Source organism: Eubalaena glacialis, chromosome 18 (assembly GCF_028564815.1).
Source record: "Eubalaena glacialis isolate mEubGla1 chromosome 18, mEubGla1.1.hap2.+ XY, whole genome shotgun sequence".
Taxonomy (NCBI): Eukaryota; Metazoa; Chordata; class Mammalia; order Artiodactyla; family Balaenidae; genus Eubalaena; species Eubalaena glacialis.
The window spans coordinates 36,996,538-37,014,372 of NC_083733.1; the positions used below are offsets into that span (position 1 = coordinate 36,996,538).

Below are 17,835 nucleotides of genomic sequence, written 5' to 3' on the forward strand. Positions count from 1 at the left end.
TTCTGTGGTTGATGGCAGAGCTACAGTGAAAACAATGTAGTATCAAGCTTTTCTTTTTTTAATTTTACCCAACCTGCACTATTTTTACATGCTGGTGTATTTTTAAAGCTCAAGCTAACTTCTTGTTGTTAGGCTTAGTAGAGAGAAAGCCAGCTATTTTTAAGTCTTCTAAAGTTTATGTATATGTGCTTATAAATATGGGGAATTGGTCTGGAAAGACTCAAGAAATTAACAAAAGTTGGTTCTGAGAAAGGGATCTGGAGACTGAGAAACAAGAGAAAAGGGAAGACTTCTGTTTCACTGCACACCCATTTGTATCACTTGATTTTTTTTTAACCAAATGCATCTGTTACCTATACAAACATTGGTATTTTTAATTTTTAAAAATTACCTTTTAAAAAATATTGGCGTTTCCCAGTGCTACCATTCATTGTGTGCACCAATGCCTGAAAAAGCAGCCCTTAAGTGTACTGTAAGGTGTAAATTGTTTCAACATTGAAGAGGTTCTTACCAAAAGCAGTTATTTAACATTTACATAATTATGGATATTACCTACCAAAAGCCTTCTTTGGAATATTATGGTCAGTTTCTACTAAAACAAATCAGCCATAATGACTGTGTGAAATTTTAAGTAGAAGGTAACTTTAAGATGCCATTGATTCTTTGTTTTACTTCCAGCAATGAGAACAAAAGGATAACTCTGCTGGGCTTTTAAACCTTTCATATATTGTTAAATCTGAATAATTCACTTTTAACTGTTTATGGTCACTCCAGGTCTTATAAAATTTGATTTGCCTTCTATCAAAGTTAAGTAAGTATAATAGTCACATGAAAATATTATATTTTATAAACCCATTTTTCACTGTTCATATTCATTCTGCACACTTGCTTCAGGAGACTCCTATTAGACGCAGTTAACATTTAAATCTGTATAAACTGTGGTTAAATTTATGGTGTTACAGTGCATAACTATCCCTTGGCACTATATTTTAAAAATCTTATCTGAGACTGTGACAAATATTAACTCCTGTCCTTCATCCTTAAGCCTCTTACAAGAAATTAAACCATACAGAAATAAGTACCATAATGAAAAGTTATCCCTTTAATAGGGAAGTTTTTAAACATAGCCTTGGGAAAAATTAACTTTTTGACTTTTTCCCCCTAGTTGGAGAAAATATTTTAATACTGACAGTTGAAAAGTTATCTGTGTTTTGAAACCAAACTCACCTTTTAGGAAAAACATACAGCCCTGTAATACACGTACATGTGCATTACAAAACAAGTTCAGATCAAAGCCATTTTCAGTCCTTTTAGGACTAAGATAGAAAAAAGATAAACTATAAATAAAGTTCATAACTAAAATTCTAAAAAATAATCCAAGTTCTGCTCTTGGTTACTACCCATTCAGCACAATCTCCTGTCATTTTAAAATTTATGATCCTGCAGAGTAATTTATTTATTTATTTATTTATTTATTTGCCTGCAGCATGCAGGATCTTAGTTCCCCAACCAGGGATCGAACCCGTGCCCCCTGCATTGGGAGCTTGGAGTCTTAACCACCGGACCTCCAGGGAAGTCCCTGTTGGTTTTGTTTTTTTTTAATGTGTCCCTGGGGGCCTTTGAGATCCCAGTTATTGTGTTTGAGTTAGAAAGGGGAATCCTAAAAGGTGATCTAATCCAGTGGGTTTCCAAACTACAAAGTCTTTCCTTAACAGAACTCCCTCAGAGGAACTCTTATGAGTGGGTACTTAAAAACTAAACAAAGAACAGATAAGAACAAGGTTGCTCTGATTGCTGAGGGCCCTCACCCTCTCAGTCGCTCATCAGAGTGGCCCCCAAAGAACTAACGCTTTTTAGCATTTTTGTTCACAAAATTACAGGGTGTACTAATCTGAAAGTTCAATTCGTCCTAGTCAAAATGACGTTAAAACATGTTGGTTTAAATATGCCTAGAGTAATATATTGGAAATTATAGCCTTAGTGGGTGAGAAGATATCAAATACTCTTCAAAATGTGACCTGGTCGTGTTAAAGTCTGATGGTAGTTGTTGTGGATGTCTGAGGATTCCTGTATATTAGAGCATACAAAACTGCCATCTCAAGAGCATTTGACTAACAAGAAGGTTGTCACATTCTGCAGGAAAGAGAAAGCACTTCTGCAGTTACTCTTTCTTATAAGTGATTGGCAATGTGATTAGCATGTGGAGGGTGGAGTGATCCCAAAGTTCACCAAGATCCATCTTCTTTCTTAACTACAAAGTAAAATTGAGTTTAATTAAATTAGGGTACTTTTCTGTTCTTTGGAACATAGCTGATGGAAAACAAGTTACTGCTACCTCAAGTAGTATATGGACTCTAATTGAACTCCATTTTGCTTTCATTATAGAAAACAGGAGCAGGGAGACCAGTTAGGCGGTTCTTAAAATTATGGAGTCTCATGATAGGTTTACCAAACCTTATGTTTACTGCTTAGATGCTAAAAATAGGAAGGCTTAGAAAGAGGTACATTTAATTACTAACAAAGGTAAATTGAGTCAGCTTGAGAAAAGTAAGAGTAGTAGCATATCTGAAAAGGAAAAAAAAATCATTTCTTTTTCTGTCTCCTGATTTATGCTCAAATAAGCTGGGTCATCTCTGTGCCTGCTGTTAACCAAGATGTGTGCTTGTTAATTTGTTAGTGGGGCTCTGTACTATATGTTATAGTTGCAAAGAAAATATAATCAGGATTCTGCTTAGTCACTTCATGTATTCATCTAATTTTTGTTGAGTGCTGTTATGGGCCAGCCAGTCTTCTAGTCGCTAGAGATGCATCAGTGGATCAGAGAGACAAGTGCCTCTTTCTAGTAGGAAGAGACAGATAATAAGCAAGAAAATAGCAGGTAATATAAGTAATAATTAAAATAGTATTTGTATAATAAAACAGGATGAAGAAGAAAATGTAGAGCTTCTTTAGCAGTCGGAGAGGCCTCACAAGACCTGAATAACAGGAAGGAACCAGCCATGTAGAGAGAGTCTAGGCGGAAGGAATAACTAGTCCCTACAGCTAGAATTAGCTTGGTGTGTTGAAGTAATGGGAAGAAGACCTGTGTAGCCATAGATGGTCAGGTGCCACATCACATAGGACCTCTGAAGTCAGAATAAGGAGTATGGATTTATTCTAGATGTAATGGGACTCTGTTGGAAGATTTTATGAAAGGCTGTGATGTGATCTGATTTATGTTTTGAAAGGATCTCTGGCTGCCGGGGACAGAGTAGGCTGTAGGGGACTATGGCAGAAATAGCCAGTTTTCTTCCAGTATCCATTTTACCTTTCAGTGATTCTCTGAATTTTAACTGAGCACACAATCACTCAAAATAAATACTAGATTTTCCAGCTTTCCTTAGGATTACGTGTGGCCATGTGACTAAATAAGTCTGACCAGTTAGATGTGGGTTCAACTTTGGGGAAGTGGTGGTGTATCTGTTGTTCAGTTAAAATTTTTATTTTGAGGTCATTGTAGATTCTGGGCAAAAGTTTTTAAAGGAAGGAGGAATGCCCTGTGTCATTTCTTCATTCTTGCTGACTGTAATGCAGACATGGTAGCTGTAAAGAAGATATGGAACCTGGCACTCTAGCATCTATATTGGACCATAAGATGACCCTGGAAATGAAAGTCATGCACAACTGAGCAATAAGACAGAAGGAGCTTAGGTCCCTAGTAATGGTATAGCCTTCACCCTAGCCCTTGACTACTTACCTGCACAGTTTGTTTACTTGACAGAGAAATATACTCTTATCTTGTTTAAACTACTAGTTTGGGTTTTTTATTACTCATGCCAGACCTTGTGCTAACATAATAGGAGTGTGCAAAATCAGTGAAAGAAACAAAACCAGACAGCGATAGAGAGCTAGTGAATAGTTACAGAAGTGAAAAGTATGAATGCTGTCTAATAAAATTAGTCTTGAGAGAGTTCCTAGAAAAAGCAGGTTTTTAACAGTGTGAACGTTATTTTGTAGAAGCAGAGGGAGTTCCGTGGCAAGTGCAGATGTTCAGAAACAAGAGGTATTTGTAGGAACATTATGAGAATACACACACATATACATACATATATGTAGTAGAGCATTCACCAACATTTCCAAAATCAACTCATCAACTTCTTTGTGCCCACCCTCTGCCCCGCCCCATCCATCTTGGCCCACACTTGCTCCTACTGTCACCAAAGGAGAAAACAAGTGTGGTGCCAGGGCCAACAGCTTCAGCATCACTAGGGAATTTGTTAAAATGCAAGTTTTCAAGCCCCACCCCAGACCTACTGGATCAAAATCTCTGGAAGTAACCCCCCCTCCAGGTCTGTTTTAATAAGCCCTCCAGATGAATATGATGCACGCTAAAGTTTGAGAACTACTGTCCCAGTGATTCATTTCTCAAATCTGGAAGAACTGCTGGGTAGAATTTGTACATTTTTAAGCCTTGATATATATTACCAGATTAACCTCCCAAAAGCTGTGCCAGTTTACAATCCAGTGGCAGAATAAGTCAGTTTCCTATATCCTGACCAACACTAGAATCTACTTTTTTTAATATTAGTAAGGCAGAATTTCTGCGTTTTTTTGGCACATTTTCCTGGTGGCGTAATCTTCTATCCCATCTGTTTGTAGTTTTTATTTATGTTCCTGTCTTTTGTAAATGAAGGTGTTCTCCCAAAAGTATAAATATAATTCATCTTTTTTTCAGTCTGCTATTTATTTTCCTACTTATTGATAGCTTGAAGTAGGGACCTACTTTTTTTTTCCAAATAATTAACAAGTTATCCCAGAACCATTTATTAAAACTGTCTTCTCACCAAGTGTTTCAAATATCACATATATTTTAATAAATTCTGGGATATATATGTCTGTTTCTGAGCTTTTCCTCTTCTTCCATTTTCTTATCTAAAGGCCCCTTGAGAATAAGGACCATGTCTTCTTGGTTCATTGTAGTTCCAGGGACTGACTCACTGCCTGTAATACAGTGGATGCTAGTAATGTTTGTTGACAGATCATCTGTTTCTTCCTCTACCGTGGCTACATTTTATAATTCCTGTAGCTTTATAGTAAGTATATTATTTTTATGTATTTTAGTCTTTTATTTTTATATTTTCCTTGGCCAATATAAAAAAGTATTTAAGATGACCATCAGAAGCATTTTAAGTACCAAAAAAACACACTGAGATTTTTATTAAAGCATCATTAAATATTGTATGACTTACTGGGAAGAAATGTTACTTTTACATTGTTTTATTATCTAAAACATATTACTTCTCCATTGTATTAAATTTATTTACTTGTTTGTTTAATTTATTTTGGTCTTACTCTCTTCCTTTAATAGGTGTAATCATTTTCCAGGTAATTCTCTTGGGACTTCTAGGTTTTAAAATAACATTGTCTATAAATAATAATTTTGTCTCCTTTCCAGTATTTATTGCATTGGCCAGAGTTGCCACTATTAAGTAACAGTGGAAAGAATAAACCTGACCTTGATTTTTAGTTGATTGGAAAGTACAGCCTTAAACTGGAAGGTCTGGGGACAGGATTGCGGTAGAGAACTCTGATAACAGTGATTCAGTGTTAAAAGGAGTAGCTTGGAGGATTTGTATTTAATACCTTGAATAGCACCTGTCTTTATCATTTAAGCCTTCATTTTCAAGTCAGATCTGTACACTGGTTATTAAACTACACTACATTAAACTCCAGAACCAGAGGTGAGGACGTAAGTGGTGGACAGTACCTTTTTCAAGCATCAGATCACAAGCAGTTCTCTGCATAACCAAACTCTGTGGTTGTGGAGTTTAGAATTTTTATTTTGGCATGGATTTCTGCCTTAAAGAATTAGTGCCTTCCTGGGTACATTGTCTTTGAATTCAAAGTGTGAGGTATTTCTGGATTTGAGAAATTATTGACCCTTTTGGTAAGAGAAAGAAGGGAACAAGTGGCACATAGATTGGGACTAAGGACAGAACAGAGCACAACAGCACTGCTTCATGTACTAGATAATTCCAATGTTTGGCATCAGTAGAGTTTGTTTTACTGTCTCAGCCTGATTATAGCAAGCAACTTACAAAGATCCTATTATACAACTAAGCGAAAACTGTTTCTTATGATACCGAATTTAGAATGATTAATAGTCAAAACTATATCACCACAGCTATCACTAAATATTTCTGTCCCTAATTGTTGTGCAAATTTGCCTTATTTAGATATCATTTTTTTAATTCAGTGGCACAGTTCATTTGGTTGATAAGAGTTGTGAATAGATTTTTTAAACATTTGGCGGGGGGAATTGTGAGCAACACCCTAAATAAAGTAGAAAAGATTAATAGGGTTATTTGGTCGTGTAATTTTATTTTAATGTGATTTTTCTACCTCAATTGTATATTCTGTGCAAATTCCATAAATCAAGTGTTTTACAAAGCCAAGTTTTTATTAGTCATTATGTAGAATAATTTTCCAGGCACAATTCATCTTTTTACCATAGTTTTACTGTTGCTCTCCTGGTTTCAGTTTGTTGATTTCTTACTTTCCCTTTCTGCCTGGTTTTGTATTACTTGCTTAAATACTTTGAATTATAAATTTAAAAACTGGTAAATTGTTACACCTGTGAATCAGGAGGCAAGGTATAATCACAAAATTTTGACCAGTTGTGTATCATCTGACTGGGATGATATGCCTTGGGAAATAGTGTCCTCTATCAAGATACATTGGTACAGATGGTTGTGATATTTGCTGAATTGTCAAATATCTAACGTTACCCTAGGTTGTTTGTTTGTTTGTTTGTTTTTGGCTGTGCCTCGCGGCTTGCAGGATCTTAGTTCCCCAACCAGGGATTGAACCCAGGCCCTCAGCAGTGAAAGCACAGAGTCCTAACCATTGGACTGCCAGGGAAGTCCCTAGTTTTTCTTTTTGCTTTTTTTTTTTTTAATGTATTTTATTTATTTTTATTTTTGGCTGTGTTGGGTCTTCATTGCTGCGGGCGGGCTTTCTCTAGTTGGGACGGGCGGAGGCTACTCTTTGTTGCGGTGCGCAGGCTTCTCATTGCCGTGGCTTCTCTTGTTGCGGAGCATGGGCTCTAGGCGCGCAGGCTCAGTAGTTGTGGCACACGGGCTTAGTTGCTCCACGTCATGTGGGATCTTCCTGGACCAGGGCTTGAACCCGTGTCCCCTGTACTGGCAGGTGGATTCCCAACCACTGCGCCACCAGAGAAGTCCCTAGTTTTTCTTTTTGATCAGAAATCTTCTGGGTTTTTTGTTTTTTAAAAACGGTTCAAAATTCATTCCTCTAACTCTGATCCAGTGCCAAGATGTTAAGAGTCTGAAGGAAGGATTGTTCCTACATAGCACGAGATCTTCAACACTGCTAGCAACCAAAGAAAGGGAGGGGAAATTAAAGTTGTTGAGAGAAGACAGGAAACAAAGGTCAACAAGGATACAGGAAACCAAAGATGAAGATGTATGATTAGATTATAAGATGTAAACAGCGTAAGATGACAAGAACTCTTTGTACATTGGTGACTTTGGGTAGTACATGCTGGGTACATGCTACTGAGTGAACAATGGCTGGACCATCTACCACTCACTTAACTAGCAATCTCTTCAGTGCCTCCATCTCCCTCACCCCTAGACATCCTTTAAGTCACCAATTGCAGTTGACTCTATATCTGAATCATGTTATAAATATCTCCTCCTTCCCATTTACACTACCACTGCTCTGCTTCAAGACCATATCATCTTTGCTTCCTAAATGACCTCTCTTTTTAAAAATTTAGACTCCACACAACCATCAAGATTAGTGGTCTGAAACACAGATGTGATAATGTCACTGTCTAGTTTAAAAACTCACAGTGATTTCTCCTTGTAGTCAAAGGTCCAAACTCTTCAGCGTGGCATTCAAGGCTTTTTACAGTCGGATCTCATCCTACTATTTCTAACCTGATGTACCACTTTCCCCTCCACATGCTAACTGTACTATCGTACTCAGAATTTCACTAACACCGCCTATAGATAAGTGCTCATGGCTCCATGTTTTTGTCTAAGCTGTTTCTTTCTCCCACTCCTGGGTAGAAGTTCTATCCAGTCCCACTAGAATATACCTTTTTTTTCTAAAGCTTTCCTCTATTCCTCTTAACCCCCAGCTGAATGGATGGTTCCCTTTTCTGCTTCAGTTGTGCTTTCTGTTATGACCCCTGTTAAACTCCTTTCACCTTGTATTGTAGATTGTCTTTGACAATAGGTTGACTCCTTAAGGACGGCAGTTTGTCCTAAAATCTATCACTTATTTAGCAGAATGCTTGGCACATATAAAGGGCTTTGTGAAATGTGCGTCACCTCATTTAATCTTCGCAACAACCTTGTGATGTTGGTGTTATTAGCACAACATCCCCATTTTACAAATAAGTAAACTGAGCTGAAAAGGCCTCACAGCTGGTACAGAGCAAAACTTGAACCCCAACCTGGATCCACCTAACTCCTGAAGTCCATTCTCTTTTAACTGTTTTGCTGTATTTCTTCCCTACCTCAATCTGTGTATCCTCAGTGCCTGGTATCCAGTAGGTACTCTGTATGTGCTTGCTGACCGAATCAATAATAAAAACTCCAGTTTACACAGGAGGCTGATAGTGTGGTTTCCATTGAAAGGGAGAGTGAAAGATATCAGTGCATCATTCTTAAAAATAACATGTTATCTTCAAAACACAAACATATACAAAACAATATATTGTTCATTGGGTATCAGAAATGTTAAACTTGGGGGCGGGGGGTGGGGAGAAGCTCCATTTTCTAAATAATGCTAGCTTTCGTAATGCAGGACACAGCGTCGTACCGCACAGCTATAGAGTGTCTTAAATTGATTTCTAGGAAACTGCTGCCCCCTTACTTCTGTCTTTATTATGAATGTTCTCACAAGTCAAATAATCTAATTGAACTTTTACTGGCATAATACATTGCAAAGCTAGCCATTATGCATGTAAAGTCTTTGAGGAGATGGAGTAAAATAAATACAGGATAATTGGGGTCAGCTCAGTTTGTTAAAAAAAAAGTATGTGTTTTTTAATCCATCATAAATTGAAAATGTACTATTAGTGCTTGTATAAATGAGTATAATATCAATTACATTTTTTCTTGGGTTGTCTTAAGTGTCAAATAGTAACTCAACATAACATTTAACAGTTAAAAATCTTGCGAGTGAATGTTAGTAAGAAATAGGGAGTTTTAGTTCATCTTTTTTTGGTCACCTGATTTTTCTTATAAACTTGGTAAAATCTAATGTAGATTCAACTTTTTAACTTCTCTTCTCTTTTATTTCTCTAGTGTTGTTAATAACAATACTTGTAGTGGAAGGGATTGCTGTGGCCCAAAAGACCCAAGGTAAAGAACTTACAGTGCTAATTTACTGCATGTTCAGGACAGTGGGATGGCTTATTTGGAAGGATTTCAACTTTTGAGTACTATTTCCATAATCCCTCTGGGGTGTCCCAGTGACCTAAGGCTTTCCGTCAACCTGTCAGCCTCAGTTCGGCTGGGTTCAGCTGCAGTTAACTAGAGTAAATTGTTAACATAAAGTCTTGCACTGATAAATTTTAAAAATTGGCGTAACTAGTGACTCCTAGAACACTATGGATTATGTCCAAAAATCAAATGAGATTCATGCTTTATCACTAAGCAAAAATAAAAATCCCTTTTTCCAGTGTAGACAAATGAAACATTTTCATCAACAGCTTATTCAAAGCCCTGGGGACCTGTTCTAATTGTCCTTGTTTATGAAAGAGGATTAGCTAGTGTGAGTTTTGAGCCAGATATTCATGTCAGAGTTTAGTACATTTCCTAAATAACCTGACTTATTTTTATTTTCATCAAAGTTATACATACACATGACAAAAGTCAAAGCATTCTAAAAAGTTAATTAGGAAAAATCAGTCCCTCAGCCTACCTTACCCCATTTCTCCATGGAGATAGCCGCTCTTAGCTGATTCTTTTGGTATTTTCCTGCATATTTCTAAATAACATACTATACAGCTCTTCTTGGTTATTTCAGTTTCAGGTAGTAGAAAATGATTTTCCCACCACGCAGGATGAGAATTGAGCCGTTTCATGCACCTCCTCTTCACCACCTACCACGTACAAGTGTTCTTTTAACTTTGCACCACAGCACCTGCATCAGTATTGTTATAATTCTGGTTACATCTCTTCAGGGTTTACGTCAAGTCACCCGTTGGGCTTTTTCAATATGAAAATTTTGTCTTTGGGTGTAGGAAATTTTTCTTTCCCTTTTTTCTTGTTTAATTTTTAAAGTTCCCTTTTCTCCATTTTTCTCTTTTCTGTCTTCAAGGAACTCTTATTATTAGGTTACTTTTTTAAAAAATCTTTTCTGTTTTCCATTTCTCTTAACTGTTTTCTTCTCAGTAGTCTACACTGAGACTTCCTCAACTTTATCTGCTAAACCAAGAATTGGAAAACTTTTTTCTATAAAGGGCCAGATAGTAATCGTTTAAGGCTTTGAAGGCCTTTGTAGTCGAAGGAGCACCTATTCAGATCTGCAATTGCAGGGTGAAAACAGCCATAGACAGTACAGTACACACATGGATGGGCATGGATATATTCCAGTGAACTTGATTTACAATAACAGGCAGCAGGCCAGATTTGGTCCAGGGCCATAGTTTATGGACCTCTGCTCCAAACTTGCTATTTTTTTCATTTCTTCTATTTTTAGAAACTTTCATTTGTTTTCTAAATATTCTTTTTTTTAAGAGTATGCCTTGTTCTTGTCTTATCGATATACATTTGACCCTTGAACAATGCAGGGGTGAGCAGTGCTGACCCCCACGTAGTCAAAACCTGCCTCTGTATTCGCGGTTCCGCATCCTCACATTCAGCTGACCACAGACCAAGTAGTGAGTGCACCCACGCGGTTCAATCCCATGTTGTTCAAGGGTCAACTGTACTCTCTTGTTCTCTGAGGAGATTAAATGATCGTTTTATTTAGTGTTTTTTTTTTTAATCTATAATGTTTGTATCCTCAGAGTGGCTTTTTTGTTTGTTTTTAATCTGTTTTTCATATTAGAGGCTTTCCTCAAATGTCTGGTGCTCCTTGAATGCCTTTCATAGTTATGAGAGGAGCATGCAGATCTGCTCGTTAGCCGTATGCAAGTGTAGACAGGGCTTCTTTCCTGCCACCCTCCCTGGTGAGTGACCAAGTCCACATCCTTGAGTCTTTTTCTTTGGGCTCATTAGATTCCCCAGAAAAGATTAAGATTCCATTTCCTGCTTAGAGGCTCTACATCTGAGGCCTTTGGGAAGTTGAGTGGGGGAAGAGACGGGAGGTGTGGTTCAGCATGTTAACATTCACCTCATCTCCCTGTTTTCAGGTTGGTATTTTTGCCCTCAGCTGTGCCTGGTGTCCCCTGGTCCAGCAACCCTGTTGTACCTTCTCCAAAGAAATAGTCTCATTTTCTGATATGGTGATAGAGCAGCAGCTACCTAGATTTGTGGAGTAGGGGAGGGTATTAGAAATCAAATTGATTCCAAAGAGACTTTTAACCAAGCCTCATGTTTTTTAAAAGCCCAACTTCACCACCTCTTCCCCCACTGCCAGAGATACCTAGTGCTGCCAGTTGTTACTATTGCAGCCACCTCTTTGTACTTATGGGTTTACGCCCTTAAAAAAATTGTTTACTGTCATTTAAGTGGACTTTGAAGAAGGAGCAGAGCTAAATGCATGTGTTCAATCTACAACCTTTAAGTAAAATAAAATCCCTTTGTAATCTTTGAATCTTATTTGACTTTGTGTTAAACTAAATATAGAGGTACCACACCACAGATAAATTCCTGGGGTCCTTTTATTTTTATGTCAGAATTGAATTTTATAGCGTTTTACTGATTTATCAGATCCTCCCACATGGTTTTGCCCTTGTAAAATCTACGCATTTTATTTCCCCATTCTTATACATGGCAAACTTGTCCTCTAGAGCAAATGCTTCTAGCCAGCACAGCATACCACCTTCACCTTCATTTCACTTCTGCTATATTCAATTTGTTATGCTGAATTTGTCAGTGGTTCTTAAAAATTATATATATGTGTGTGTAACAGAGTGGGCAGTTGTTTGGGGAAGTTGTGGGGGGAACTATAAGTGATGTTTTACATTTTTCCCTAAGATGGACAAAATATTGGAATCAAGCACATTCCTGCAACCCAGTGTGGCATTTGGGTTCGAACCAGCAATGGAGGTCATTTTGCTTCACCAAATTATCCTGACTCATATCCACCAAACAAGGAATGTATCTACATTTTGGAAGGTATTTGACCAATTTCTGTCTTTCATTGGATGAATTTTTACTTATTGTTAAACTAAATATATTGGTTAAATGCCCTGGTCAAACCAGTTTGAACAAAATTTAAATATGTATTTTAATTAAACTATAGTCATTATAAATATTTCTTAATACTGACATTAAAAAAATAATGGTTGAAATTTTATAGGAATTTTGGATCTCCTAAAATATAATTTAGCTAGATGCATCAGTATATATGAGAAACTTCTCTGATAAGAAACCTAACCTTACTGGCATCTCTTATTAGGCTTTCTGCAAATTTATGTCCATAGTTACATTATATGTTTCTTTCATTTCTTCTGTTTTTCTATTCATCATGGTACATTGTATCTCATGAACTAAGCATTAGCTTCTCAACTCTAATTTTAATCAATTAAGTACATTCAATTTAATAAATAACATATGCCAAAGGGAAAGATTACTATAGTTCTACAGAGTAGCATTATTATTATATTATTAATACACAATGTAACACTTATCATGAATTTTATATATAACAGTTCTCATTATGATCCTCATCTATGAAACAGTAACAGAGCAGTTGTTGTGCTTTTCTCACTTGCGTCAGGCCATTTTTACTTTTTCTTGTTTGCGTTGCCCTGATTTGCTTACTCTTATTTTCTAGCTGCTCCACGTCAAAGAATAGAGTTGACCTTTGATGAACATTATTATATAGAACCATCATTTGAATGTCGGTTTGATCACTTGGAAGTCCGAGATGGGCCGTTTGGTTTCTCTCCACTTGTAGATCGTTACTGTGGTGTGAAAAGCCCTCCATTAATTAGATCAACAGGGAGATTCATGTGGATTAAGTTCAGTTCTGATGAAGAACTTGAAGGACTGGGATTTCGAGCAAAATATTCATTTATACCAGGTAAAGAAGTTATTGTTTCAGTGGCTAGGTCTCACTCTGGTTTTAGAATCTTAAGGCTAGAAAAGAGATAATTCAGTCAAGGTAATCAAATCAAGGCTTTAAAGAAGTTAGCAAGGTCAAAGGGAAATCAGTCCATGAATAAATAAAAACTTAACAAAAAATTAGAAATAAAACTATGTCACTTGAATTTTGAAGCATATCATAGATGGCATCACATTATTTCTTAAATTTCTATATGTTTTATAGCATATATCAAATGCCAAAGACATCACAATAAATACATTTAAAAAATAATTCAACAAATTGTCTTATTTTCATGATCTATACCAAAAATTATTTTGGCAGGTTTTTTCCATTGGAATGATTCAGTTACTCATTTGAATAAACAGTCTCTAGAAAATACTGAGCAATAGAAAAGATAGCGCTCTGCACTTGGAGGCAAAAGATCTGGGTGTGAATCCTTTTTCCGCCACCTACTAGCTATAAAATTTACTATTAAGCACAGAGCTGTGCCTAAGAGTTGCTGTTGCTAAGACAGAAATATCTTCCTGAGGCCACCATAACTAATTCCCAGAAACTTGGCAGCTGAAGACAACAGTAGTTTATTTTCTCAGAGTTCTGGAGGCCAGTATCCAGCAGGGTCATGTTCCCTGTGGGAACGCCAGGGGAGAATCCATTCCTAGCCTCTTCCAGCTTCTTGTGGCTGCCCCAGCATTCCTGGACGTGTGGCCTCATCACTCCAATCTCTGCCTCCATCTTCATGTCCCCTGTCTTCTCAGAATCCTTAGCTTCATCACATCCTTTGCCTTAAAATGTAATATTCACTTTTTTTAACCTTATAAGGTAGTATTCATAGGTTATGATGATTAGGATGTGGACATATATTTGGGTGGTGGGAGAGCACACCCACCTATCAGCATACTCTATCTTACCTACCACACGGTTATGTGCGAACACTTTATAGTCCTCAAAGCCTGTCTGCTGTAAAAATATGCATATCCCTAATGTGGCAGCACAAAGATACACTAGTTATTGCTCCTGTCTTCCAAGAGTTTACAAACTTAATAGGATGAAAAAGTAACTTAATGTAACAATTATATAATTATAAAGTTATATAATCTTTTTGCTTTTATTTATGTAAAGATTATATAATTATAGTTATATAATTTTTTTGCTTTTATTTATGTTTTCGTGCAAGAAATTTGCTAACGTAAAAATATTAAATCATATCCAAATGAAAATATCCATAACCTTATCACCCTATAAATAAGAAACCAGTATTAACAATATGGTGTGTATCCCTTCAGATGTTTTTCTATATCTGTTTATTTTGTTTATTTTATATAACAGAGATCATGCTATTCTTTCAGCTAGATTACCAGCTTTTTTGCCTGAACAACGTAGTCAACTTTTTTTTCCCTGTTAGTAAATGTGTTAATGGTATTTTTAAGTGTCACTTCAGTATTTATGTTCTCAATGTCAAAATGATAACATTTTCAAAAAGTAAAATTTATTCTTTTTTTTTTAGAACAGTTTTTAGGCTCACAGCAAAACTGAGCAGAAAGTACAGAGTTACCATATACCTCCTAACCACCCCCCCACACACACAGCTACCTCCAAAACCTAAAATGAACATCCTGCACAAGGGGTACATTTGTTACAACTGATGAACCTGCATTGACACATCATCACCAAAGTCCATATTTTACATTAGGGTTCACTCTGTTTTTTGGGGTTTTTTTTTAGTTGGAATATAGTTGCCTTACAATGTTGTGCTAGTTTCTAGTGTACAGTAAAGTGAATCAGCCATCTGTATACATATATCCCCTCCTTTTTGGATTTCCTTCCCATTTGGGTCACCACAGAGCATTGAGTATTGTTCCCTGTACTATACAGCAGGCTCTCATTAGTTATGTTTTACACATAGTATCCATAATGTATATATGTCAATCCCCATCTCCCAATTCATCCCACCACCCTCCCCACTTGGTATCCATACCTCTGTTCTCTAGGGTTCACTCTTAGTGTTGTACATTGTATGGGTTTGGACAGATGTATAGTGACATATGTCTGCCATTACAGCATCATACAGAGTGTTCCCACTGCCCTAAAAATCCTGTGGGCTCCACCTATTCATCCCTCCCACCCCAACCCCTGACAACCACTGATCTTTTTACTGTCTCCATAGTTTTGCCCTTTCCAGAATGTCATACTGTTGGAATCATACAGTATGTAGGCTTTTCAGATTGGCTTCTTTCACTTAGTAATATTTATTTAAGTTTCCTCCATGTTTTTTTATGGCTTGGTAGCTTGTTTCTTTTTAGTGCAGAATAATATTTCATTGTATGGATGTACCACAGTTTGTTTATCCATTCTGTTGAAGGATATCTTGGCTGCTTCCAGGTTTTAGCAACCACAGATAAACCTGCTGTAGACATCCATATGCAGGTATTTGTGTGGACAAGTTTTTAACTCATTTGGCTAAGTACCATGGAGTGCAATTGCTGGATCATATTAAAATTTGTCTTTAGTTTTTGCTTAAATGGATTGTGGTGGTGGTAGCACAAAATTGTGAATGTACTTAATGCCAATGAATTGCACACTTAAAAATAAGTAAAAGGATACATATTATGTTATATGTTTTACTACAATAAAAATAAATTTAAAAAATTACAAACAGGCGTCTAAAAAAGCTTAATTTGAAAATTCAGATAGAAGACATATATATCAACCCACCAGAATGAAAAAATTGCTAGTCTAAAAGATCTCAGAATTTTTAATTAGCCTGTTTAAACCTATTTTAATTCACAGTTTATTGTATGTAACTGGTTGCTCAATTCTTGTTAAAATTGTTTTTTTTGTTGTTGTTTTGGCCATACCATGTGGCATGCGGGATCTTCCCAACCAGGGATTGAACCTGTGTCCCCTGCAGTGGAAGCGTGGAATCTTAACCACTGACTTTCGGCATGGTTATCAAAGTACGTGTTGAAAAAAAGGAAGAGGAAAATTTTTAGCTTAATCTAGCATACATCACAGAGACTGTTCTTTTTTAACTTAATAATCTAAACCCAACCTCCCTAAATAAAAGAGAGTGACGACACTTCAGCAATTTTGCAGAGAAATGTCAAAGAGAAATCTAAATTTAAACAGCATTAGAGTAGAAAGTCATAGCAACTGTCTGGCAAGTGAATCAGAATTTCTTCACATGTAGGAAAGAATTCTAGGACATTGTCATTATTGCACTAAAATTTCCAGAATTATCCCAGTTACTTCCAGGAAATAGCAATCCATTAAGAGCCTCTGCCTCAACAAATATCACCAGTAGCTCAGAGAATTTCATTTATTTAAAAGATACTAATTTCTCAGGCTTCCCTGGTGGCGCAGTGGTTGAGAATCTGCCTGCTAATGCTGGGGACACGGGTTCGAGCCCTGGTCTGGGAAGATCCCACATGCCGCAGAGCAACTAGGCCCGTGAGCCACAACTACTGAGCCTGCGCGTCTGGAACCTGTGCTTCGCAACAAGAGAGGCCACGATAGTGAGAGGCCCGTGCACCGCGATGAAGAGTGGCCACCGCTTGCCGCAACTAGAGAAAGCCCTCGCACAGAAACGAAGACCCAACATAGCCAAAAATAAATTAATTAATTTTTTTAAAAAGATACTAATTTCTCATCATCGTTAGTAAGTTTCATCCGTATTTACATCCCTAGGCAAAATTTACTTTATATGACTTTAAATAACTAGACGGCCATGATTTAGCTATTTATGAATTGTCTATTTATTTTGACATTGTTTTTTTTTTCTTTTAGTGGTAAAATTGTGGTATCATCACCCACACTATAAAAGCAAGAAAGAGTAAGAAAGAAAAATGTTACAGTAAGAAAAACTGTCTAGAGAATTAGAATCTAGTCCTGACGTTGCCATTATATGGTCTAAAAAAGTCGTAATCTCTCTGATTCAGTTTCCTCATCTATAAAACAGAATAGTACATGATCTTCTTGATATTGTCGTTAGCATAATATTAAACATAAGGTCTGTAGAAACTCTGAAGTACTATAAAATGCAAATGCAAAGTAATATAGTCTAGAAATCCTAAGCATTTTATTATAATTTATAATTTATCTATATTTTAACCATAAACCGTATGAAGTTGCTCTCATGATACATAAAACTAATAGAAGAAAAAGAACTGCCTTTCTCCAAAGAACCTTTACATATAAAGTTGCCTGACTTTGTTTTTTAATATTTTTAAAAGCATTATTCAAATGATTAGGGTGTTTGTTTCTTCTTTCAGGCAGTCTAAACTTATTTGCAAAAACTTGACTCTTTATAAGACTTTGTAATGTCTTTTGATACTAAAGTGTCAATTCAGTTAATTGATTTAGTTCATAAAAATCAAATACCTGGACAATTTAATTAAATCAGTTATTTTGATATAAACTATTGGTTGTTAATTTTCTATGAACTATTTCATAGGGCAGAATATCCTATATATCATCTAGTCATCTCTCTTTTTCCTGGCATTGTGAAAAAAACAACTTACTAGCTGCTACTGTGGTGGGATAAATTATATGTAATATAAAATTCACTATCTTAAACCTTTTAACTGTACAAGTCAGTGGCAT

General features: G+C 36.4%; 1 protein-coding gene across 3 annotated transcripts in view; it reads left to right on the forward strand.

Moving 5' to 3' along the window:
* NETO2 (neuropilin and tolloid like 2) overlaps positions 1-17,835 on the forward strand; it is a 68,247-nt gene that overhangs the window by 1,983 nt on the left and 48,429 nt on the right. For all 3 annotated transcript variants that reach the window (XM_061172637.1, XM_061172635.1, XM_061172636.1), the window contains exons 2-4: positions 9,321-9,377; positions 12,162-12,302; positions 12,964-13,212. In XM_061172637.1, the coding sequence (XP_061028620.1) occupies positions 9,321-9,377; positions 12,162-12,302; positions 12,964-13,212 (447 nt within the window). The remainder of the gene's footprint in view (positions 1-9,320; positions 9,378-12,161; positions 12,303-12,963; positions 13,213-17,835) is intronic.